We start from the raw sequence: 27,988 nt of genomic DNA on the forward strand, positions 1-27,988 counted from the left end.
TAGTAGCTTACATTAAAATTACGAACATCTAGACTTCAATAGCGCGATATCTTATTACGATTATTTTGCCCTCTCAATACCTTTATCTAGTTATGATACAGGAACATACAAAACGGTCAGTTCATGTTTATATCTTATACAAAGGTCCCTAGCGGTGAGACGAATCATTGATTACTGGCGTCTTGACGTGACGGAATGCCCACGGTAGTTTTTGTCAACTTGTATACACAGGGTGTGCTGTTGAAGGTAAGTGGTAAGTTTTATTAAAGTATGAGGAAACGACTTAATACAATAATTAGATAGTCGAGTCCTTTATAAAGTTTCTGTTTGGTAGTACCTATATAAGAAGGAACAAGAAGTGGATCTGCAAATCAGGTTTGATATAGTTAGGTACCTTCACCATAAGAAAGGACTAGGTATAAACTTTGGATTATAGAAAGAAAATGTTTGAAATGCCCATGATCCCCGACATAAAGAAACGATCTAAGATTGTTGAAACTGGCCGATGTATTACAAGTCAATAAAAATATGTATTTCTTAATTTGGTTTGTTTCAATTTGTCCCCTTTGTACCTATATTAATAGACATTCCACCAGAAAACTTTTTACTGGCTCTACCAATGACCAAACACAATATAAACACTAACTAGGCAAGCACGGGAAGCACCTTATAGGCAACCACCTTAGGCAAGCACTAGGCATTCAATAAAACTGAAAATACTTTTAAAAAAACATCCCCAAATTATTTCTAGAACATTCTGTACCAACAACGAGCCCAGAATCACCACTAGTGCGTGTCATTGGTATCCCAATGAGAGATCTTTAACATCTATTAAACGGCCCAGTAAAAAATAAATAGTCTTTGATTGACAGCGTCCGGAGACGAATAAAAACTCGTTAAACTACGAATGATTAAGATTCGTTCGGAAATTCGATACAGTGTAACTTATAAAACCTCTTTGGTGTAAATTGGTAGACTCTTTAGAATAAGAGCTAGCGCGCAAGAGCAACTTTTGTCACCGCAACTATTTTGTCTCTCGCATCACCTCTATGGGCTAGTAAGAAAGTGCGCGCACGTAGCGACGCGGACGCAACTCCCCATAGAGTTGATGGGAGAGACAAAATAGTTGCGGAGACAAAAGTTGCTCTTGCGCGCTAGCTCTAAGGTAGTTGTTTGAAAACGTATTTATTTACAAAGGAAATGTTTCATAATAGATAACTAACTACACACCTACCTACTTAAATGGAACTATGAACACGAAAGTGTGTGTTTAAGCTTTTCATGAGATCTATCCAGATCTTTACCTTCATAAGTGAATAGAGCAAACATTTCTGAGCATTAGGGAACTACAGTTCGGTGTTTTAGCGGAACTGACAGTGTGGATCGTGACTTGCAACATTTTATTATGTACCTACCTACATGAATCTCTTCACAGTCAAGGCAAATGTAACACCTAATATTTAGCTTAATTTATCTGTCTGTCTTTGTTTGTCTTGAGCTCTAGAAGGTAGAGATATAGAGATTAGAGATACATTAAAATATTATGATCATATTTCATCGATTTTTCTCTACCTAGCTAGTTCTTATTTGGTACCTACCTACCTCCTATCTTCTAAATTTACCTAAGGCTTTTTTTAAAAAGATTGACGCAGACTTAAATATCTACCTACACATAACAACATTTTACCAGAGAGATTTACTAAAACAATGAAATTTTAATAAAAATTACATTCCTACTCCCTTTATTCCTACTAGAAATAATATTTAGAAGATTTTTCTATTTGTAGTACCTACCTAGGTGAAGAATTATACAAGTTTTAAGAACTCCTAATACCTACCTGTACTTTACACGTAACCATTTCCCGACCTTTATTTAACCCTTAAACGTGACGTAAAAATACGTAAAAGCTACATAAACAGTTTAGCCGCAACGAGCGAAGCCAAAACAGCGTGTTAACATCAAATAATAAAGTAATTTAGAGTACGGCCATGTACAGCTCATTAAACGTAAAGCCGAATGGAGTCCACAATTCCCATCGCATCGCAAACAAACTAAAATCCAACGTAAAGCAAAATTAACAACTTTAATACGGCCGCTTTCAGGTAACTAAGAGTATTTATAGACCTCTACAAACACGTTAATGGCGCAAAACGCTCGCAGCCGCAGCCCAAAAGCCATTAAGTTCAAAACTCAATAAACATCATTGTTTCAGCGCTTAACTAGGAAAATAACCCGCCACTGCCGCACGGGGCCGCTTTGGCCCGATCTTCAGTTCGCCGCGACCTCTAATATTCATAAGTCAATTTCCTGCCCCATTAATACGTAACGAAGTAGCGCAAATGGCCTTATCGCTTGTGCGCGATTACTTGCCCGCCGCTCTCTTACATAATTCAACGTATTAAACGAAATTGTTTAAACCTTATTGCTCGATTACGTTTCTCCACCCCGGGCACGCCTCGTTTCCCTCGTCCAATCAGCGGGCGGGATCTGTGTCCCCCACCCGGCGTCTCCCTTCCTGTCCCCGCCCGGTCTTTTCCCGATTTCAGATCGCAATGACGTTTGGATGTTAGGCGTAGACAGACGTTTCGACACGTTAGCGCGTGCGTGGATTTCAGTGCGATGTTCACGAGTCGTATGTTTACATATTATGCACGACTGAAGTAACGATACGAGATAGGGACTCATTTCGACTGTATGTGTTGTGATTAGTGGGTCGATGAACTGTAGACCGATTAGATGTCTAAACTAAGGTTAGATAAATAAGCGTTGCTATGACGATGCTTGCGATGGCTCGAGGGTCAGAGGAGAGACGGGACGACGATGTGGAAAATGAAGGAGAAGCCAACGGCGAGGTTGACGTCGTTGGTGTGGAGGAAGCCGCGCCGGTTGACTTGACCAGGCGTTTGGGGTTAACAAGACCCCCTGAGAGACCAGCTATAGCGTTCTCCGTGGAGAATATTCTAGATCCAACGAAATTCACGGGAAGGACCGAAGTTCCGATGAGATACGATGAAACGTATTGGAGGCCGCATTACGATAGAGATGACAGTGACTCTGGTGAGTACATTGTTAACGGGACAGCTTTTACGGGTTAACGTGAATTTACTTGAAATTAATTACCTATTAGTTACTAATCATTGTTTGTTGGAGATATTAACAAAAGTTAATCAATATTATTAAGTAGAAATTAATGTACTAAGGTATAGGTACTAGTTACCTACTTTAAATAACTAATTTGTTTTGTGTGCAAATAATAAAAAATAAAAATACATCACGAAATTAATCAAGCAATTGCTACGCTACAGGTAGAGCCAAAAATGCAGAAACAATAAAAATATTTTTTTCTTATAGTAGGTACAATCTTGTAGGAATATAACTACTATAATATAAGCTAATACCTAGGTATTTTAATTTTATGTGAAAGATTTTCTGCCCTAATAAAAAAACGTTATATAAAAAAATTAAATACCTGGCATAGCATAAAGCCGCAACCTATAAATACATATAGGTATATCTATCTAGTAAATTTAGAATCTAATTAGAGCTTTTTAGTAAGTAGTTAATGCATAAACAAACTTAATCTTGTCTTTTCGTAAGAGTTTAGAAAAAGTAGCTGGCTCTTCAGTTCTACGTAGTACTAGATAATATTGTCATATTATCACTTATCAGCGTCGCATTTTAATCAAAGCAGGTTAACATTGAACATGTAGGGGAGCGGGGGGCTTGTTGTTACAGGGGTAAGAAGTTACACGCATTTTTTACCGGGATTTTTAACTCTTTGGTAGACGTAAGTGGACTCATTTGTTTCGTTATAACATCGTGCGTTGCAAAAAAACAATCAGTGACCCGCCGAGCGGCAAACTGTTAGGTTATGTGCACGTGTCTCGATTTCCATCAAGAAAGTAACAAAATCTTTTACGAAATTTTTGATTCCTGCTGTCTATATTTGTTATTCTCTAAATTTTTTTCACCTCGAACGTTCATAATGTATCAAGTTTTAATTTGTAATAGCGTTTTATTCTGCTATTGATATCCATTAATGGCGGCTTTAATTTTAATTAAAAAACATACCATGGGGCAGGTTGTTACAATTTTTCGGGGTAGGTTGTTACATGTAAAGACTTGCCTCAGACCTTGTATTATCGTTCATCTCATTGAGTATCATATTTTAGAAATGACTACGCTGTACTTAAAAATTAGAATAAATGGAAAGAAATTGAAGCTTTCGTTCCGACGGGCGCATTCTTGCTTTTTAAAACAATGGTTCATCTTTCAATTCTTTTTTAATTCTAAATACTCAATGTTTTTTTAGAATGAGAAACTATAAAAGAAAAGCGGAAAGAGGTACAACTAGTCAAGAAGTTTATGAATCTGCTGCGGCAGAAGTACTGCAGAATAAAACGAGCATTCGTAAAGAAAGCAAAATGTTCCTAGTAGATTTTAGTTTGACTGAAGTGCCAAGTTAAAAAAGTATAAATAATTTATTACAATATGTTAGTATTTACTGACGAAGTTTTCTAATTCAGTAATGAAAAAGTGTTTTATATAAGATTGAAGAAAGTTCCTGCCAAAGTTATGTGATTATTACTGTTAAAAAGTTGGAAAATTACGATACCTATAGATATTATAATTGCTTATAAATGTTATACGACCGTTCAAAATAGTCTCTTTTATTCATAACCTTTTGAAATAATAAAAAATAAGTGATTTATTATTGTTAATTTTGTTTATTTACCTACTGTAACATCGTACCCCGAAGCTGTAACAACTAGCCCCAAGTCAGGGGTAAGTTGTTCCAATCGACTTATTTCAATAATTCTTTATTATGAGAAAAATTACGTTAATTTTAATATTTTTCCAATGCTATTCTACTAGCTGAATAGACATACTAATGATAAAAGCAATAAAATGTATACTTTATTTGATAGCTTTTGTAATATTAATAATTATCTAAAAATTGTAACAACGTGCCCCCCGCTCCTCTAGGTAGGTATGTAGAAATTGTTTATATGTACGTACAAGTTTGAGACTACAAGCTAAAGGTCTACTAGGATATACCTACTTTTTAGTAATACTATAAAAATTCAAATTCAAATAACTAGGTACATACACTTGGGAATATAGGTAACTGCATACAATGGATGTTATATTATTAAATTTCTGTGCGAAACATTCGACCAACATAATATTGTAACTGATATGTAAATCATCATCATCATCATCATCAGCCCATATACGTTCCCACTGCTGGGACACGGGCCTCCTATGGGGTACAGGCCTAGGCCTAGGGTACAGGCCATAATCCACCGCGCTGGCCAAGTGCGTGTTGGCGGATGACACATGTCGTCGAACTTTTTAATTCTTCGACATTTCGGTTTCCTCACGATGTTTTACTTCACCGTTCGAGCAGTGGTGATGTTACAACATGCGCAGATAAATTGAAAAATCAATTTATTTCCTACGCGCTCGCCTGGTCTCGAACCACGGACTTATCGATTCGAAGTCTAAGGTCTCACCACTGAGCCACCACTGCTCTGATATGTAAATGTGACAATAAAATTTTAATTGCATTACTTACACAATAAATAAAGGTAGGTAGGCTTATCTTTAGGTCCTACGCTGTACGCTCGGTATCAAATGTTTATAATTTCTCTATTTGAATGAAAAAAAAAATACAAATTAGAAGGAATCGTTAGGTAGGTCTACCTACTTGAAGATTTTTATTAAACGATCAATGTTTAACATTCGTTCCCAAGAAACAAATTCACATTTTATCTCCGTTTTCGTGTATTATCTGTGGTTTTCCCATTATAAATGTTAGAGTCCTAATAATAATTGCCTCTTGGCACATAATCACCTGCGAACAAAAAACACAAAAAAGCGAGCTTTTACACACCAGTAGCGAGCAATTTCGACAAATTAATAGTCCATTGTGATTTTGATTGCCTACGTGACAAAATTAGCTAACGAGGTACCATTTTTTTGCCACTTACTGTAAAACTTTGGACTTTATTACTATATAATTAAGAGTGATATTCAAATTTAGTGTGTTTGTTTGTGAAATTGGACAGTCTTGTCTCAATTATGGACGTGACGAAAAGTGAATTGTATCGGCCGTTTGTGCCGGAACCAAAAGGCAATTTATGTGTTTATTAAACACCTATAATTAATGAAGTGTGAACCGAAATATTAGTTCCGACTGTGCTCCATTAGTTCGTGTTATCTTTAACATTGATTTTGTTAGTTTGTCTGCTCATTACCATCGCGCATAGACCAGTTGGTGATCTGTTGACTGTTTTTGAAACAATCAAATTAAATATAGGTAGGTATCTAATAACTTGCGTTTAAAAATATTTTAAGAAATAGAAACAATCTTATTTTCTATTTTGATATTATGTAATTCGATAAAAATTATAGAAGTAAGTAGGTACCTACAATACCAAACGGTATGCAAGCGTAAAGGTTTAGGTATGTAGGTAGGTATTATAGGTAATTAGTTATTATATTATTCAAAATCATTATATTATTCTACATAGGTATAGGTAGTACAACTACACAAATCAATTAGTAACATACACAAACAAATTAATTATAAGAAATTAAGTACCTAATATTACTTACCTACATAACTTAAAATAACTAATGGCATTAATAAATTAAAAGACACAACGAACTGAAGCAAAAGTATCAATATCTACATTTCTGATAAAATTAATCTTATGAAACTAATCCGATTCTATAAATGAAATGAAATCCGTAACCGTTACATATTACAATATATTTACAAATATTACCTTCTAATATAATTTACTTTCCCTTTATATCTCGATATCCACGTAACACTAAATATGTACATTAATATTATTATCACTACGCAATTGATACTAACGCTAATAAAAATTGCACAATTATTGTGTTACCAATTAGGACACAACATTAATATTTATCTATTTATGTTAATAGCTAATCACTTCCACATGTCTCTCAAATCACTTAAATATTGCATTAATTGATATTTAATTATGTCATTGGCGAAAGCTCGTTAGTGTTGCCAATATCCGTTCACAGCGGAAACAATAATTCGCTAATAGATTTATTGCAAATTTTTTGAACGGGCAACCTTTTTACGTGGGAATGTAGGTTAAAAAATTGTCAAATATGATGATTCAATTAAAATTAATTATTTTTTGATATTAGAAAATTATCTATTATTAGTACATTTTCTTGTGTTTTATTTTATGTGATTATTAAAATTTATTACCCATACAATTAGAAATTATAGACTTTTTATTATTTAACCCTTAGAGTATATATACTATCTATAGAGTGCGAACAACCAAGTGGGAACAGTAGGCACAGGTGGGAACAACACGACGCTCCCGCCGCGAGCGCTCGCAGTCGTGGTTGAGTGCTCACGAAGTGCGTTGCTCTGGATTTTTTTTATATTTACGAATAAACATGGTGAAATGTGCAGTTCTATCTTGCAAAAACGATAATAGAAAATACACAAAATTGAAATCCACTATCACATTTCATCAGTAAGTCGATTGTTATACTTATTTTTATGAAAATAAATCTAGCATCGCGGGGGTGAAGGGTAGGTGGGAGGCGGACACGCGCAGGCTCGCTCGCGCGCCTCACTGCCGTCACGTGATCGTAGTGATGTGACCTGACCAACGCTGTACTCGATATAAAGTTTACTAGAAGAACTATATTTTAACAAATTATTTATTTAACTTTAAAATTAAAACTCTTTTAAAAATGTATTATAAATAAATTTGTGGTGTGTTTTGTATGATACACTTTCTAATATTATGAATGCGAATGTATTATAGTGTAAATGTAAAGTATGTAATGTTACGATATATTTTCTGAACCGCTAAATTGATTTTGAAGATTTTGATAGTAGAATGGATAAAATTAAATAAAAAAATTATTAATATTATTTATTATATTATCATTTTAAATTATTGATTATTCCTTAATATTTTTTACCATTTTTAAAACATTATTATTATTGTTTGATTTATTATTAAAGAAATAGCACTAAACCCGATCTTTTATTTTATTAACTTTATTATTTAAAAAGTACTCACGTTTTTCTGATATTCCAATTAAACATATTTTTTTAAAGTACTTATAATTAATACAAGAAAATTTCTTATATAATATTTAATATTCAAATGGAATAAACAAACTTTATTCAGTTGGTAAACAAATAAAAAAATTACATATTTATACTTTATTCATATATTTTTCCTTTAATAACTTATTGAACATAAAATTTACTTATGATACATATTTATTTACATAAATTATCGATAGTTCAACACGCAATTGATACCTACCCATCCCTATTTGTCACACACACATCTATATAGTATCTATAGCTCATCTGCCTACGATCCGCACTAGGCAATTTGTGCAATACACTCGCTCTATAGGTACTATTGTAATATATACTCTAAGATTTAACCAGACCGACGTTGTTATAAAATCTCTTTTTATCAATGTCAATTGGAATTTTGGAATTGGAATGCAATTAAAGAAAAAAAAAAAACTTTGAAATTCGAATTCAGAACCTCTGTAATCTTTGAAGGCTCTTCGACCGTCCGCGTCGGCGTCGCTACACGCGCTACATGGCCTACTATATTATAAAATATCTTCAGATATTAGATTATAAATAACTATAATTAACACCTAAATCCATACTAATATTATAAATGCGAAATTAACTCTGTCTGTATGTCTGTTACTCAATCACGCCTAAACTACTGAACCAATTTATTGCGAAATATGTACCACGGGCGAAGCCGGGGCGGACCGCTAGTTTATTATATATATTTTGATTACCTGTGTTTGACCAAAACATTTAAAACTTATAGGTACCTATATTTTCAGTATTATTCAGTATCAAATTTTAAGACCAAACTTAGCAAAACGGCGACATTGGATGTCTAGGTCTAGTTTTGATAATTTATGTAAAATAATAGCCTTGTCGGTCTGTATGTCACTATCCACTGACCACTATATTACCTACCTATGTATATGTAAGCACTTGTGATAGTAATATATATAAATAAAACTAATGCCTTATATTATTCTTGAATGGTATAATAATTCTATAAACCCAAATGAACAACGATATTTTATAAATAGATATGTATGTACTTAAAAATACTTAATACAATATTCTCAACCACATTCATTATTGAGTTGTTATTGTTTCAAAAATAAACAAACCTTATACGGATGCAATTTTATAATCATACTAAAAATAAATTCAGGTAGGTACCTACGTTATGAATTCATCTAAATATGTAGCCTGTAGGTAGGTAATTATAAAGTTAATAAACCTACTAATATGCAAAGGCTATTTATAAAAGGAATAGAATTTGTGTTTTGGAACTTTCATAGCTTTAAAGCGACTTATTGTGAATACCTACCTATAATATAATTTGTAACTTAAGATTCACACAAACGTCCACACACACACATCTATCGAACTTATATTATATACCTAAAACTAAGTCCAATTATTTCATCTAACTGCACCTAAGTGCATACCTACTATAAGGTAAGGTTGTGGACGGCAGAAGCTACTATACTGACGTCGCCACATGTCGACGGCTGAAGTAGCCTCTGCCGTTCACAACTTGCTGTTCGTGTGTAAAGAACTCTAACATGATTATAACCTAACAAGGTTTACTATTTAACCAAGAAATATACCTACACCTAAAGGTAAAAAATTACAACTAGCTATGCGCTACGGTCTCATCGCCGTAAAAAACCACGGACAAACGCTTTCATACATACCTACCCTATTTTTCATAATAACCACATAATAACCAACCCTAATGTGTATGTTTGTTTCCGTTTTACGCATATTCAATAACATAATATTAAATGAAACGTATGCTGTCATTTAATGTAGGTCACAATGTCTATATAACCTAGAACTCCTAGAATAAATTGAATATTAAATACCTTTATTACCGCAAAAAGAGCAATTTGTGAAATTTTCTCAGCCTTAGATATCAAAAGTTCTGACATTTAAAAATAATTTACTAGACCGGACTCTCAGAGGAGTTTCGTTTGCAAAAATAGCGGACCTAAATCTGACTTCTGATATATATTGTATAGATCCCAGACATCTTATAGACATATGTTGCCAACCAGTTTTGTGGTCCCCCTCTCCCCACCCCGGTAATTAAATATGGCATACAAAGAATAAAATAAAAATTTCCAAAACATGCCGTGTGGGATATCAAATGAAAGAGCTTATTGAGTTGATCACGAATATATAGCATAGGTACTAAAACATTTCTTACACTTTCTCTAAGATTTTCTAGAAAATTTACCAAAATGCTCCATTTTTGAGTTAACTTTAAACCACTATAGATTGAAAACTCATGAATATATTTTTTAAATTATTATTTTAAATAATTAACAATAGTCCATTGTTTACGATTCAATAGTTCGTACAGTGAAATAGTTGCATGGGGGAGTGGGGGAGCATTCAAAGATGGCGAGTATATTTTCAAGTTTATGCCAGAAATAAAGGCCTAATACAAAAATATCGGTGTCAGGGCTTAGAATAATTATCTCTGCAATATGGCAGAACACTCTTGAATCAGCCTCTGTGTGATTAGATTTCAAATCGGTAACTTCAGTGAAAGTTGCGCCTTGCAATTTAAAACATTTTGTGGGGTCATCAAATCCACCACATACATATAGCTCACTTATTACAAACTATTGAATCGTAAACAATGGACTATTGTTAATTATTTAAAATAATAATTTAAAAAATATATTCATGAGTTTTCAATCTATAGTGGTTTAAAGTTAACTCAAAAATGGAGCATTTTCGTAAATTTTCTAAAAAATCTTAGAGAAAGTGTAAGAAATGTTATAGTATGCTATATATTCGTGATCTACTCAATAAGCTCTTTCATTTGATATCCCACACGGCATGTTTTGGAAATTTTTATTTTTTTCTTTGTATGCCATATTTAATTACCGGGGTGGGGGGAGGGGGACCACAAAACTAGTTGGCAACATCTGTCTATAGGAAGTCTGGGATCTATACAATATATATCAGAAGTCAGATTTAGGTCCGCTATTTTTGCAAACGAACATCTCCTTGGAGCCTGCTCTATACACACATTCAAAATTATAGACGGATACATTTTTAAGTGGTACCTACCTATATCTAGTTGCTTTTACTTTTTATTGGTGACTAACTTTGCTCCGCGGTTTTACTCGCATAGCTCCAGTCCTATTGTATACTTAGCGTGATGAAATATAGCTTTCCTCGATAAATGGATTATCTTACATTGATTTTTTTTTCTTGTCAGTCCCGTAGTTCCCGAGTTCAATCAAACAACCAACCATTATTAGTATGCTAGCTTTCCGCCCGCGGCTTCGCCCGCGTTTTCAAAGAAAAACGCATAGTTCCCGTTCTCGTGGGATTTCAGGGATGAAACCTATCCTATGTATTCATCCAAGTTACCCTCTATATGTGTGCTAAATTTCATTGTAATCGGTTCAGTAGTATTTGCGTGAAAGAGTAACAAACACAAACAAAATTTCGCATTTATAATATTACCTAGTAGGATAAATTGATTGAGTGGAATGATGTAGACCGTAGGTACCTGAGGATAGGTATTGAAAATGAAACTTTTAGGTATTTACTGTTATTCATCGACAAGCTTTGTGCCACGATTTTACAGTTTAACTCACATTGCTCCTTCATATTTCTCCTGGATAAAATAATGGACTAGGTATAAAATATAATTTTTTGATTCGGGCCCGTTGTTAGGTACTTGCATTAGCACGTTCAAGCAAACAAACTCTTCAGCTTTATACTAATACTAGCTTTCCGCCCGTGGTTTCGCCCGCGTTTTCAAACAAAAACCCGTTCCCGTAGGATTTCCGGGATAAAACCTTTCCTATGTCCTTTCTCGGGTATCAAAATATCTCTATACCAAATTTCATGCAAATTGGTTCAGTAGTTAAGACGTTATTGAGTAACAGACAGAGTTACTTTCGCATGTATAATATTAGTATGGATTATGTATAAGTGTACCTATATGTTTGTCCGTGAATTCATTTGCGTAATCTAAATATGGCGGATATAAAATTTATCTCCACATGCAAGAAGTCGCGGAAAATAACTAGGTATGTAGTTAGGTAGTAATAGGGTTGAAATAAGAAATTGATTTCATTATGAAACTGACGTCTTTCACATTAATTGAACTAAAAAGGATACGAAGGAAATCAATAAAGATTAATGCAAAAGTTATCTGTATATATTTATTTATAAATTATAATGTTGTTCTATTAGCTTTATGAATTGAACACTTATTAATTCATTTGAAGAATGCTTTTAAAAGCTTTTTAATCGATTTATTATACTTATGCAAATTAATTTGGGAAGCGTCTTTACACAAATCGACACGGAGCTTTTTTTAAAGTTGTTGTAGCCATCAAAGAGGCAATGTGTCTACTTAGGTAGGCTATATTGGCCAATTCGTAAAAGTTAAAAACAAATAAATGTTTTAATAACATAATTATATTCTTTTTTGGTAAATTTAACTAACTACTAACTCTACATACTTCGCATTTAAACACATACCTACCTAAAATATTTACCGGCGATGGAAAGAAAATCAACTTTTTTTGAGTTTTTTTCGAAAATAAACATTGAAAAACAAATTCATAAAAATCATACCTAATTGTTGATAACTATTTTATTATAATTATTTGTAGCAATGTTAAATGGATTTACATACTGTATGTAGGTACTTTCTACTTATCTATACTTTCTTTAAAAACCTACAATAGCACAACAATACTTATGAATAGCATACCTAGGTACCTAGTTTTGAAAGGCAAACAATTTTTTGGGCATAACATAAACGATTTCAATTATAAAGAAGATAGTTTATTAAGCGTACAGGTAATAGTTAAAATTAGTTAATGTGTTTTCAACATACATACATACGCTTCATTATCGCGAAATACTAAATTTTTTTGCACAAACTATGGGATTCTTATCTAATCTATAGATACTAATATTATAAAGCTGAAGAGTTTGTTTGTTTGTTTGTTTGATTGATTGTTTGTTTGTTTGTTTGTTTGAACGCGCTTATCTCGGGGACTACTGGTCCGATTTAAAAAATTCTTTCGGTGTTAGAAAGCTCATTTATCGAGGAAGGTTCTAGGCTATATATCATCACGCTACGACTCTAAGCGCTACGACCACGGAGCGGAGCCACGGGGGTGAAACCGCGGGGAGCAGCTAGTATATATTATAAAGGCGAAAGTTTGTAAGTATGGATGTATGGATGTATGGATGTATGGATGTTTGTTACTCTTTCACGTAAAAACCACTGAACCGATTACAATGAAATTTAGCACACATATAGAGGGTAACTTGGATTAACACATAGGATAGTTTTTATCCCGGAAATCCCACGGGAACGGGAACTATGCGGGTTTTCCTTTGCAAACGCGGGCGAAGCCGCGGGCGGAAATCTAGTGTACATATAAAAAATAATTTATATATCGAGGAACTAAATATTTTACGAGGATACATAAAGATGTTATCAAGTATAATAACGATAAGATTGATCTATTACGGCCCAAATAAGGTTATTGCTTCCGCGCCATTTTCCAATACGAACATTGCGAAGATATTATCATGATGTATTTTTAAAATACTCTTCCGTTTTTAAAGTGTTGTTACACATTTATTTTGTAAATGGTCGTTTTGACTTTAATTGTTGTTAGATAATTATATGAAATATCTACCTGACATTATTTGAAACAAATTTTTACATAGGTACACCGTACATACCGGTATGTAACAGATTTTTGATATAAGTACATATAATACCGATTACAAATTAATATTAAAATATAGTTTATAGATACATAACTAGGAAAGTTCTAACTAAGTTGTTTTTATCATTATTTCTTAAGAATACCTAGTGATTCAAAGAAAAATAAATGTATGTAGGTATAATATGTACTACGTACGTAGGTACCTTTTTTTAAGTGGGGACATCTTCCAAAGATACCCACGGCCCCCGGGGTATTGGTTGGAATTCTTCCGCGACGTAGGTACTATAGGTACCTACCTACGTCGCGAATTAAGTATTAGGTACCTATACCTAATACTTAATTGTCATCTTGAGTGTAAATAATTCAACATCAATTCGTGTAAGTGGTAGGTACCTACCTAGTTAGTTACAATATTCTATATTTCAACAGGACGGTAAACGTATTTTGAGAAAAACATCGAACGATAGAAGATCCAAACACACAACAAAAAACCTTGTACCAAAATATCCCAATATGAAAACTTGAAAAACCCGCAAACACTGAAAAACGACTTTTCTTCTTCACTACTCGATTGGTCCGTGCTAAAGCGAGACAGCATTACACGTTCCTATACGTTAGAGGGAGACAAAATCAACCCTTCGCTCGCCGCACCCTTTGCGCACCAATCCGTGAAATTAGAGTCGTCTAAACGAATCTAACGATTATTTTATTATCCCTTTTGCGCTAAGATTTGTTCCTTGCTCACTCAAATAAAAATAAAAGGTGAATAAGGCGTTTCGGGGGTCAAGCGGACATAAATATCCCGGCGCTTTCGGTCCGCGTTAGCTTATTCGCCCCTTTAGCTCTGATCCGTAGATCTGTAGATCGTCTGGAGTCTTTGAATTGTCTACGAACTTGTTTGGTTCCAAAATGTTCAATTCTTTACTAAATGTCCAATGCTTTATATTTAATGGGAACTTGAAAGCTTTTAACGTATGTATTTGTAAATTTGCTACACGTGTGATTTCTAATTAAATAATAGTAAGATTGAATACCTACGTAAAATTTAGTCTGTCAACTACTATATTTTTCTATTAAAAAATATTATACACTGAAATCTAATTGAAGTAATTGTAATGTATATTCTGCTGGAGTAAAATATTTAATGTATAATTTACTGAATATCTATGCATTCCTAACACATGATAATTAATTGTTCTTTCTACTAATTAGATTAAATAGAATTGTGCCATGTGTATAGACCATTACACACTTCTTTATATAAGTTTCATGTGTGTTAGTATGTAAATTATTAACGACTAGCTTCCGCCCGCGACTCCGTCTGCGCGGAAAAATTAAGAAAAATTAAGATTAATTTTTTTTCTACGTATTTTTCCGGGATAAAAAGTATCCTATTATATGCCCAGGATAATAAGGTATAATTATACCAAGTTTCATCGAAATCGAACCGTTTAGTTTGCACGTGATGCCTTCACATACAGACAGACAGACAAAAATTTTTTTAATCACATATTTGGGTTTTTTATCGATCCAGTAACACCCCCTGCTATTTATTTTTTCAATATTTTCAATGTACAGAATTGACCCTTCTACAGATTTATTATAATATGTATATAGATTCCTATTTTTATTGGGTTTTCCAAGCACAAGAATTCAAGCCTCTATTCGAAGCCTGATTTTTCACCAACTTTTCATGAGATTCAAAGTATCTTACTCCATTTACAAATAATTATGATGTCACCAAAATTAACCCGAACTTGCCGATTCCAAATCCAAAACTCAATTGGAATTCACAACGCTGGCAACTTAGGGTTGTTTTCACGTAATTTCCTGGTTGTAATTAAAAAGTCAGCAAGCATTGTTGGCAACATTAAGCCCCTCGTTTACGCGCGACACTTTCGCTTCCGGGACGCTGATTTTGCGTAATAAACACCCTTTATTTTAATACAATTGGGTCGTACAGGCCGCGTAGCGCGCAGATAAGGTTTTTGCATTTTATTATGAGCGTTATTTTTGATTTGTATGGACATCGAAATACTAAAGTTGAGATATTATTTAGTATACCTATTTTGTGTAATGTTACGCTTTCACGAAAAAGCTTCTGGATGGGTTGGTCCACGAATGAAATTGCGCGGCACAGCTAGGTAGTTAATAATATTTTAGTACCTACTGTAAATTATGACCAAAGATTGATCAAAATTTTATCGTGAAATATGCATAATAATGCATTCCATGTGATTGCATAGGTGGTTCCTAGGCAAATGATATCTTAGATCATTTCGACTTGCCTAGGAACGCCTTACCTTAATACGAAAAAGGTAGATATCATTTTAGCTCCTTGCTACAACATTATTTTAAACAATAGAACAAAGGGCTATCTTAAAGACTTAAACGGCGCAACTCATATCGATCTAACACACATCCAACTAAATTAAGTCTAAAACGCCTCAATATCGTTTAACATAACTGCGAACAAGGCCCCATCCACAAAATCACCGAAGCACGGATCCTTTCAAATTACACTTCTCCATTTTCTTCATTTAACAAATTGATGTGCTCCACACTCGTAACACCAAAAGGCGCTCTAAAACAATGGATTAAAGTCGAAATTTGAACATCATTCGATACTAAGCGTCGGCATCGCTTACGCCCAAAAGATAAGGCCCAGTTTGGGCTAATGGCTCAGCGTTAAGGGATTTTTAGCCTTAGCAAACAGATCTTAAAGCGTGTAATTGCTCGACAATGGGGAGGGGGTTGCGGTCTAAGTTTGTAATTAATAAAGCCCTCTCGATTACAAGAGCCTTTCCTCGTTGGGATTTGGAAGGAGTTTGGAAAGCGACATGCTAGTTAGATGAGTTTGTATTAATGATACTTAATAGTTGCTGAATATTTTGAGTTTGGCTGTCGGCACAATAATTGTGGACTATTTGGACAATTGGTTTTAGATTGCCATATGAAATACTTATAATGTAGGTAGGTACCGTACCTACATAACCTTACAGTTACAATTTTTACTTTTCCTAAAATTTCATTATTTATTAAATGAGGAGAATCCTTAGGAGAAACAGCTTGAAAAGGGTAATTTTATTTTAAAGTACCTACATCCCCTACCTAATAAGTATAAAAGGCTACCTACATTTTCTAAGCTGGCTAATATAATATATAAAACAACTTCATTTAAATCACATAACAGAAAGCACGTCTAGCTAGCACAATTGTTTGAAAACTTTTCATTTCGCGGAAATTCAAACTCTCTATTGAATAAAAATATCTATTCAAGAAGAATTGAAACCTTAGAAGTTAGAACCTATACCTAATTCTAGGTAAGTAGATACATAAATAAACAATTATTTTGTGAGAACATTTACCAACTGTATACAATCTAATATATATAAATCTCGTGTCACAATGTTTGTCCTCAATGGACTCCTAAACCACATAACCGATTATAATAAAATTCGCACACCATGTGCAGTTCGATCCAACTTGAGAGATAGGATAGTTTAAATCTCAAATCGTTTTAGAGAAAGCGGGCGAAGCCGCGGGCGGTAAGCTAGTAATATTATAAATTTATTATACCATCTGTATTAATTATGTATCGGAGAATCTATTTTATTTATTTACTCATTGTCTAGGTTTTTTGATACTTTAGACCTTTGTTGTTTTTTTTCTGATGTTTATGATATTTTCCTAGTCAATGAATAAATTTTCATTCATTTATTAATATTTATACATTATGAACATTCTAGGCTTTCATCTTAACCTCCCCTAGCCTGTAAATCCCCAATTCGTGTTTGCATTGCCTGTTTATTTTAGCAAGCGGTTTGGAGGGTTAACATTGACGTACATATACAGATATATAAGGAAAATGTAGGTATATGATTGATGTACTTTGTGAAATATAACGAAATTATAACAATTAAGATGAAAATAGAGTTGATTTACAAAATACTAATGATTTAAAAGGAAAAAGAGTTTATTAATAGTACTTTTATAGATTAAAATAACCTTTTTTATGGCAGTTTTAGAGATAAACATTGGTATCTTCTGGATTTCCGATGGAACAATTTCCATCCCGAGTTTACTCGAATTGTGGCTGATAATGTTGTATTAGTAAAATGAAAAACAGTCATCATTTTAATGAACCTTGCGTATGCATTATGTAGATTATTTCTCTATCTAAATATTGGGTCTAATAACGGGTAGGTACCTACAAATAGAATAGGTACCTAGTAGAAAAAGCGGACGGATAAATGCTGAAAACATTATACCTACTTATTTGTATTATCGGGCTATCGTTGTTTATCATATTAATTTATGATGGAAACCGCGATAACACATATGTATTAAGATTTATGTGTCCCAATGCAATTTGATAAAGGAATATTTTATATTCGTACACTTCACGATGTTAAAAAGTTTATTGATATGACATTCCACTTGGCCAACTCCCAAATACCGGTGATTTGTCGCAAAAATGCAGAATATTGTAATTTGTTGCTGTAACGAGAGGTATAGTTGTTTTTGGTTCTTTGTTATTACATAATATAATAAAGACGTTAGACATTTGGAAACAAAAATGAATATATAATTTAAAACTGAATATAGATTGTCTAAATTGTTGCTACAGCTGTCAGCTACGTCGTGAATGTTATAGGTATTTTTCTCTTCTTGTAACTGTATATTGTTTCAGTGACTTTTACCAATTTCAGCGTTGTTCTGCACTATATTATGTCTACCGTAGTCCGTACCTATACCTCTCATCTTCCCTAAAATAAATTAGGTAACTATAATTAGGAAATAATCGGTTAATTTTTTTTTATTTAGCTATAGACACTTGAATAAAATTCAGAATATTGGTCAAGTTTTTCTAATAAAGTTCTACAATTTAGTTGATACCTACACATAAAACACATACATTAGTAGATACCTACACATAAAACATTAGTAGATAGTAGATACCTACACATAGATGATAGAGATAACTTATTCTCTCTACACCGCTGTAGTAAATTCCAATTTGTCGTAGACTTATTTCAAGGCTAAATTGGGAAGTATTTAAATCGTGCTTTTGTTTTAGCAATTAACAAACTATGCGTTGCGAGTTTGTCTGCGTCTTGCACGATTAGCTAAAGACTGATTGATTCTCTATCGAGCTAAAAATTCCTGAAGCTTCAAGCTATGGACGTGGGTACAATGTTAGTATATATTTTGAAAAAGGAACGAAGACATAAAGAAAACCTACTAACGTATTAATTAGTATAGGTAAGAAAAAGAGCGTGTGTGCCGAGCACACGCGTCAGAAGTGAAACTTCAAAGATAGACTCCATGCCATTATTGCCATGACGTGACCTTGAGATTTTTACTCAAGAACTTTCTCTTCAAAAATAGGAACAAGTAAAGAACACGCTAAATATCATCGCGATTCTCGAAAATGTAAAAGACGGAATATTATACTTTTTTATTACTCTTTTAAAAGACAGACGCAGCTACCTACAAACTTTGTTTAGCTTATATATTCTAACTAGCTTACCGCCCGCGGCTTCGCCCGCTTTGTCTAAAACCTAATAAATTATATACCAAAACCTTCCTCTTGAATCACTCTATCTATTAAAATAACCGCATCAAAATCCATTGCGTAGTTTTAAAGATGGGACATAGGGACAGAGAAAGCGACTTTGTTGTATACTATGTAGTGATGATTGACAATATTATTTAGATAATAATTGACAATAATTCTCTTGCCTTTCCTATCCGTAATTTCCAATATTTATTATTTGTACAATCCTTGTTTTAGCATCAAAATATAATAGCTGTGTTTTACCTGAAATAAAACACATATTAAATACTTACCTATATTTGAAGCTTACTTATTGAGAAGGTACCTAGCTTTTTCCGCCTATTTTCCCTCTCTTTCTCGTTGTATATATGCTATCTCTCTCGCACACGGCACACCTCTCACCAGGTGGCGCGGCCGGCGCACGATAATGTGCAGGCGCTAGATCTTCTTCATTGAGTCGAAATACTCAACAGGTGGACGTTAAGTGTAAGCTTCAAATATAGGTAAGTATTTAATATGTGTTTTATTTCAGGTAAAACACAGCTATTAAACACTTGACCGTAATTTGAAGCTTACTTATTGAGACCTGTTTGTTACCCACCTGGTGTACAATATATGGACGCCAATGTGAATTTGAATAGGTACATAAGTAATTACTTATTTCTTTATTTGAAAGAGTAAGGTGTGCAGATAGTATACCAATAAATCACACAAATTTTTAAATTTTTATATTATTTATATTAACAATAAAAAGTTAATCAAATAAGAACCAAAAAGTAAATCATAATGATTAAAAGTATTAGAACTTATGAGATTGGTTCAAGCGTACCTTAGTTAACCTTTTGGGCTTGAAAAGTTAAAGTTACTACAATTTCCACTATCTTTAGCGTAAATCTGCGAAAGAGCAAGTAACGACTTTTAATTACGCAATTAGATGTTACTTACAAAATTAAGCAACAGCTCATCACCGACGAGGCAAGAATACCTCAAACTCAAACCTTTATTTATTCAATTAGACTTCTGTAGAAGCACCATTGAATCCTCATAACATAGATTTACCAGCTGTCTCAACTCACACAGTTCTAACCCAACCTGCTACTAGCGGACAAGTAGAGACCTTGGTCTTTACTTTTAGGGTCAAATAAATTAAAAGGTCATCCCTTGGATAAGGTAATAAAATAAACCAGGTAAGCGGTTTAAATTATAATACAGATAATATGTAACATCCAACCAAAGCGTGCGGTGTCTATTAATGTTTAGAGCCAACGCCACCGATCATAATATAAACATGGCTGGTACTTTCAGTGCAATGCATGAATTATTTATTTAAAACTGATAGGTTTTAAACTCTGTACTGGAAACATATAATGAACTCAAGAAGTTAGAGACTAAAATGATAAGAGCTTATCTGTGTCCCAAACCTGCAATTACTACAGCTAAGTACGTTAAGTTTTAATCAAATTAATTTTAAGGTATAGTTATGGTTTACATCAGAACTTATATACCAAAAGTCTCGGGACTACATAACGTGACTTATTTATAATGAAAGTGTTTGTGCATAACATCTAGGCCATCAACAGCTATATGAACGTCAGATAGGAAATGAGCCAAATTTATCCAGTAAGTAACAAAGGTTTTTAATTATACTTATTCTAATTCAACCAACTTCTACTAGCTACTCCGTATGTCTTTTGGGTAGACGGAGGCAAATAGGATTTTTCTTCCGACTATAACATTTGATATTTGGAAAATGTATACATTTCTGTATACCTTCAGAGTCAGATTCTAGTGGTGCAGCACTAAACACTGTCTATTAGGTGAATGGTGCTGCTGACCGGGCCTTCAGTTCTGCTTTCCAGAATACCTTCGCCCTTCTCGGTGCTACTACTACTGAAATAGCAGTACTCTTACACGTCGTTCGGGCCTCGAACTGACTAGGATTTCTCATATTATCGTTACAACCCTCGCTCGCTCTAACGAGAACAAATTATCGCTAAGGAATTCTGCTGCAGGACAATGGCAACAGATTAATATGCATTATTATGTTCAGGAATATGGTGCGTTCTGAATACTATCGTCGTCTGAAGGTATCTCCTTTCGATTAACTGCATTAAGGGTGCAGATCTGATCCCATTTTTGTTCCGTAGGAATGCTACGACTGCCTAAACGTTAAACTGGACAAAGAAAGTTGCCCTGAATATGGTCGGTTGTTCCAACATCCCTAATATGGCTAGCTTACCTTAGTTACCCCTTGATTGTAACTGCTACCAATGGAGGCACTGCTCGTGGGTTGTCCACAGTTTTTCGAGTGCAAAAATGAAGAACTGAACTCGTGGGGATCTATGTCGAATGAATCTGTTTTAAGATTATGAAAGGACAGTTGGTTGTGGATGCGAAGACAGGACGTTACTTTAGTCATCTGTAACCACCACGAGAGGCAGCCACGGACAGTGATATAGTAAGAACTAAACTAGCAAAGTTTAGTTGGCTTACTAGACTTTGTCATGTTTAAAATGCAGTATATCATCTGTATAGAATTGCATTTATGACCATTGATAAACTTAATTCAACCGCAACCACGAGAAGCAGGCACGGATATCGATATAGCAAGAACTAAACCAGAAAGGTTTAGTTCGCTTATCTGGTATATTTATAATGTTTCAAAAGCCGTATAGTCTGTATTGCATTGCATTTATTGCCCCCCCCCCCCCCCCCTTCAAATCAAAGAAATGTGAAGTCATCTGGCAGAGCTTTCTCGTGAAGGGTAGGGGTTCCAAGTAATATCTAATAATACGAGGCTTTTGTTTGGAAGGATTGACCTTCCGTTATTAATTATCCTCTATCCTAAGTAACTCAATAGTCAGAATTCACAGCACTCGTTGAGTCCTTAAACGTTTTACGTTAATAGTTGCATATAAGTTTATTATATAATATAATAATCCTGGTGGGATGACAAGAAACTTGTCTAAGCAAATGATTATCCTAATCCCTCAGCGATTTATTGTTTGAGCCCTGAAGAAAAACTCATGGGTGCCATAATGAGGCCAAACGGGTTGATAAACGAGTCGAATAAATTGCCTACAAGATCGGGCAACTAAAGTAGGCCTATGAGAGGTCAACTATACATAACCAATCGTAATTTGTTACATTCAATCGCTTTGCGATTAAAAAATCTCTTCAGGTGATTTTATGTGAAAATTGGTCGGCTAGTGCCATGGAATTACGATAACAAATATACCATTGACACAAGGCTTGGTGACAATCCTGGAAACCACCGCCACAAATCATCTGCGAGATGATATTTGATCCGACTCGCCTCCCTTTGTTGTGATTCTCTGCATTGTGAGGCTCTGCATTGGTAAATACAATTTGTTCAAGTCGCAATTTCCATAATTGATAAACCAATGGTGGTTTCCTGATTAAATAAGCGTAAGCTAACCTTTTAGGATACAAAGTATTCATTTCATGCGTCCATTATTTAACGTCTCTTACCTATTTTATTGTATTTATTAGGTTATATTACTATACTTATATTGTATAGATGGCCCACTGTGAATTAGATTTCAAAACCTTTTTCTACCTACCTTAGAAGAGTGAAGATCCGTTACTGTCATCTCTAACATTTTCGTGGGTCCTCGTTGACGAAAGCAAATATCTATGATCATTTTAATGATCAATCCTTTGTATATTTGCACCAACCGCAATCAAAGCCCCGCGAGGGCCGATATATATTTGCACCATTTCCCCGTGAGGGACGGTCGTAATCAAAGCCCCGCGAGGGCTGATATATATTTCCACCATTTCTCCTTGAGGGCGGTTGTAATCAAAGCCCCGCGAGGGCTGATATATTTGCACCTATTTCCCTGCGAGCGACAGCTGCGCGAGGGATGTTTGTAATTTGAAATAAGTAGGGCCTTCCCAAAAATACTTAATAGTCACCCTGCGAGGGTGGGTTTAACCTGGCTAACGAACCTAACCTGCGAGGAGTAGCGGTTAAACCTAGCGGCCACATTTGTGTAATCTGCTTCGAGCAAGATTTAAGGTGCTAATATAAAATTAGAAGTTAATAATCATTTAAAATAATAATATAGTAACAAGGTACTTTAACTTATTTTCCAATGCTAGCAACAGCTGTCCAGGATGAAATAAGAATTGATTTGACAATGGTAATTAATTGTTATGTATATGTATATAAAAAGAAGGCTTTAACTATTTAATAAAGTCAAAATTCAAATCATTTACACAAAATTTTAAAATGAACTTCGATTCATATTTAATTTAGTTCATACAATCGATGTCACATTCAGTTGCTTTATATCCGTTAACATTCCTTACGAACGCAGCCATACGTGGCCATACCATCGTAGGACGGTTTTATTGCACAAAATAATCTCCGCTCACCCGCAATTTTTTACTTTTTGTCAAGGTGTACAAGTTTATAATATTATTCTAAAACGTTAGAATATGTGAATAGTGAATCCTTTGAAATGTCTCTAAATTTAATTTCTAATTAAGGTATCTCGATAACTATACGATAACGTCTCTTTCCAAACTAGAAAATTGAAATGTAAAATTTTGGCACTTACTCGTTTTAACCAAAAAGTTGCATCATTTGAAACATAGGAAACGTAATATAAATAAAAGTAATTTTCAAACCAAAATTGCTGTGTGTAATACCTATGTCTATTTTCGCTTATATACGGATCAGATTAATACTCATAAAAGGACACGTATAGACTACGGATACTTTTGAATGTGTGGTACGTTCATGGTACCTACTGAACATGTGCATTGTGCGTATTCCATCATTATTCAGATGAGCGGCTAACTCCCGGACGATTTATAACATATCTCGACATGTTCGGACACGTTGTGATTCGTGCAATTACGCTAACATCAATTTGTTCCTGTTATAGGTAATACCTATATAATTTGTTCTTTGAGCTGACTCATCTCGTTCGATAATTTTTAGTTATAAACTATACTCCGAACCGTTCCTAGTGATAACGACAATGTAATAAAGTCGTAGCAATGGATTGCATGCCTGTTAAGCTTTGAGTTGGCTCATAGGATTAGCCTTGGATTTATCCATACATACTATTAATATTCACTTGTAACCTTGTAATAAAAACACATTAAAAATGAAATAAAATAAAAATATCTATATAAAAGAGAGGGTATTTGATATATTTAGTCAATATCAAATAATCACAAAAGTAATATTAACGATACGAGTAAAGCCGAACGGTAAATCCGTTAAAATCTGCTTTACTCACAGTATTAGAAATTCAAATATTCATTAGTATATATTGCATTACTTATAAAATATTTCAAAAGAAAAGTAACTATTTCACGTAAAATGTAACGGTTGTATCGTTAATTTTAAATATCTAACATGCTATTAAGTATTTAAAGCATATTGAAAAATAAACTATTGCTGAAGGATTCACTAAAAGACCTCAGCATTTTAAATAAAGTCCAACGGATATACCGTCGATTTAAAAGATTTTTGCTCATTTTTAAGTAAAATGTCATTACAATAGATGTAAAAATAACTCACTGTACCGATCCGACGGGATACACTTTTTCACACTTTTAGCACTTGCAATATGCAATACTTAATACTTAATAGCACCAAGGTTGTAGTCTTGTAGACAACCTTCTCGCGGCGGAAGCTAGACGCCAATGAAGAAGATCTAGCGCCTGCACATTATCGTGCGCCGGCCGCGCCACCTGGTGAGAGGTGTGCCGTGTGCGAGAGAGATAGCATATATACAACGAGAAAGAGAGGGAAAATAGGCGGAAAAAGCTAGGTACCTTCTCAATAAGTAAGCTTCAAATTACGGTCAAGTGTTTAATGTTTGCTTTATTTCGGCTTCATTAAGGAAATTTTGTATGAAATCTTTTTTCGTTGACACTACTTACCTGTTTATGGGACATTTTTATGTTTGTTTGTGACTTCTGAAACAATGAAAATGGAACATTTCATTTTAATGATACTTTACATTAAACATAAAAAGACGGCGGATCATTTACTGAACTCTATTTTATATTCAAAATGTTTTGAATGCTATTTTGAGAGTAAAATCATTTATCTATTATTCTTGGGTTTTGTATAAGGAATTAACAATCTATTTATTGAATTGATTCCATGTGATACAGTCCTAAAGCTTACAACGCTAGCATTAAATTACTTACAGCTAAATAACTAATGACACCGGTACATGTTGCGTATTTAATTTAGCTCGGTTACCGACGCTTTAAATCAGTCAACAGCACGTTGTTACTTTACTCTTTATCCAGCCGATTGTCAGTCTATTGTCTGTGCCCTGTGCGTTGCAAATTAAAAAATCAAAATGTCAATGTCACTGAAATATTTCGATTCGAATTTAGAGGGAAAAAGAGGTTATGTTAAAAACTTACAAGGTAATTAATGCACATGGTTATTAGGTAGGTGCTATAAATGCTAAATACACATGATATTATGCACAATGAAACTGTATGTCTATAATTTTAATAGAAAATGTTGAGCATATTGCCCATATTCCAAGGATGTTGTCCGCACATAATAAAAACAATCGTTTTATATCGATTTGACACTTACTATAATGTTGATTTCATTGCTATTTCGCGCTCCAAAAACGATTCCGATGCTATACTTAAATACTGAGACAATTTTCTTAATATTTATACATCCTGTCGGTCGTTATATTGAATTTTACTAATTTCACTAAGCGAAGTATACTCATAAATTATGTTTTAATGTTTCCGGACGAAAATTGTTGCCAATGTTGCCACATTAAAAATTAATAGCAGTTTTGAAACTATTTCGCATTGACAACACTCGTGTTGAAAGAAAAGGAAACGGAAATGGGTATTATATCATGGAGAAAACACGAAAACATTAAAATAAACATGATGAAAAAAATAAAATGTTTTATTAACATTTCAGCCTGTATATTAAATACTTTATGGGAGATAAAATTCGATATAATAAAGGCGCCTGAATATGGGACAAATTAAAATATAATTAATGACGCCGATATAAAAGAAAACATTAATTTAGTCCAATTAGTTAAATCTTTGTGTTTTGTTTATTTATCCACCAATTATATTATTATCTGGGTTTCGAAATGATTGAATATTTTAAGATAAAATGGATATAATATTTTTAATTTTTGATAACTAATGGGCATTACGACTAATTTTGATTTGAATACCTGTTATACAAATTTCATACACAATGACCCTGCAAAATATACTTACAGTTACTTTTGTTACAGTCAAAGACCACCTCCAACATTCGGACCTCGAGGCTGATGACGTCGAAACAGATGATCAAACTTCCAACATGGATGACGACATTCTCACTCAGTCAGATCTGGATGAAAATGGTGACCCTAAAAGCCCAAGTTCTAGTTCTAAAAAGGGGAAAAGTTCCCGAGATTCCAAGGGAGGAACTAAGCCAAGAAGAGCACGAACGGCATTCACGTATGAACAGCTGGTGTCTTTGGAGAATAAATTCAAGACCACCAGATATTTGTCCGTGTGCGAGCGACTGAACCTTGCTTTGAGTCTCAGCTTGACGGAAACACAGGTGGGCATTTGATTATGCATCTATATTTGTTATATTTGATTTCTGAACTTTTTTCTAATAAGAATTAATAATGCGTAAATTCTTTGATAGCGTTTTTTCTCTTATATTCATAACGGTAGACCCGTCGCAAATAACTTGTTTTAGATTCTTGTATTAAATACATGATGTACCTATTTGTCATTTTGTTCTATCTTACCGTATTTTAGATTAACAAGAACAGACGATGATTAGATGAACAAGAATAACATTACCATAACTAAACCTAAACTAAATTCACAGGTCAAAATCTGGTTCCAAAACCGTCGCACGAAATGGAAAAAGCAGAACCCTGGGATGGATGTCAACAGTCCGACCGTACCGCCACCTTCAGCTGGTGGTTTTGCGTCTGGTCCTTATCCTGGAGGTCTGCTATACCCCCACGGAGTACCATACCCCTTCACAGGACCTGGCCCGTATGCTCCCTACTTCCATCATCTAGCGGCGAACCATCATCACTCGCATGGATCTTTAGGTCACTCTCACACGTGATTATGGTCACGACCTGGGTCTGATCACCCGAGGGTCGATAAAGATAATGAAAGTGGACTGTCTAATTAGCAGTGCTTGTCTGTCTGGTACTTACTGTTTTGATGGTCTGATAGAGGCAGATTTGTAAATGTAGACTTGGTTAGAACATGTGAATTTGTTGTATCTACGCATTCTTCTTCTATCGTTTTCAATTAGAATTTCGTTGCAAATTCTAACTCAATCAACGCTATTATTTGCAGTATTTTAAAAGAACTTTATTTTATCATATATAACGTTGGTCATTCAACGATTACAATGATTTGGATTTTATATATTTATAAGGTACCTACTTAGAATTGACCTTCCATAGAATTTTAAAAACTGACCATTTTCTTCGACGACTACAAAAGTTACTCTACTTGTTTATATTTTTATGAGCACTGTGTATATTGTAGAATATGTGGTCGTACATTAG

The 27,988-nt window shown here is 34.0% G+C and overlaps 1 protein-coding gene across 1 annotated transcript; it reads left to right on the forward strand.

Moving 5' to 3' along the window:
• Nucleotides 1-2,577: 2,577 nt before the first annotated feature.
• Nucleotides 2,578-27,988, forward strand: LOC123702974 (homeobox protein slou). The gene is made up of 3 exons (XM_045650839.1): nt 2,578-3,058; nt 26,693-27,006; nt 27,286-27,988. Exons 1-3 carry the CDS (start codon nt 2,773-2,775, stop codon nt 27,532-27,534), a joined length of 849 nt encoding a protein of 282 aa, XP_045506795.1. The 5' UTR covers nt 2,578-2,772; the 3' UTR covers nt 27,535-27,988.

Source organism: Colias croceus, chromosome 24, assembly GCF_905220415.1.
Source record: "Colias croceus chromosome 24, ilColCroc2.1".
NCBI lineage: Eukaryota > Metazoa > Arthropoda > Insecta > Lepidoptera > Pieridae > Colias > Colias croceus.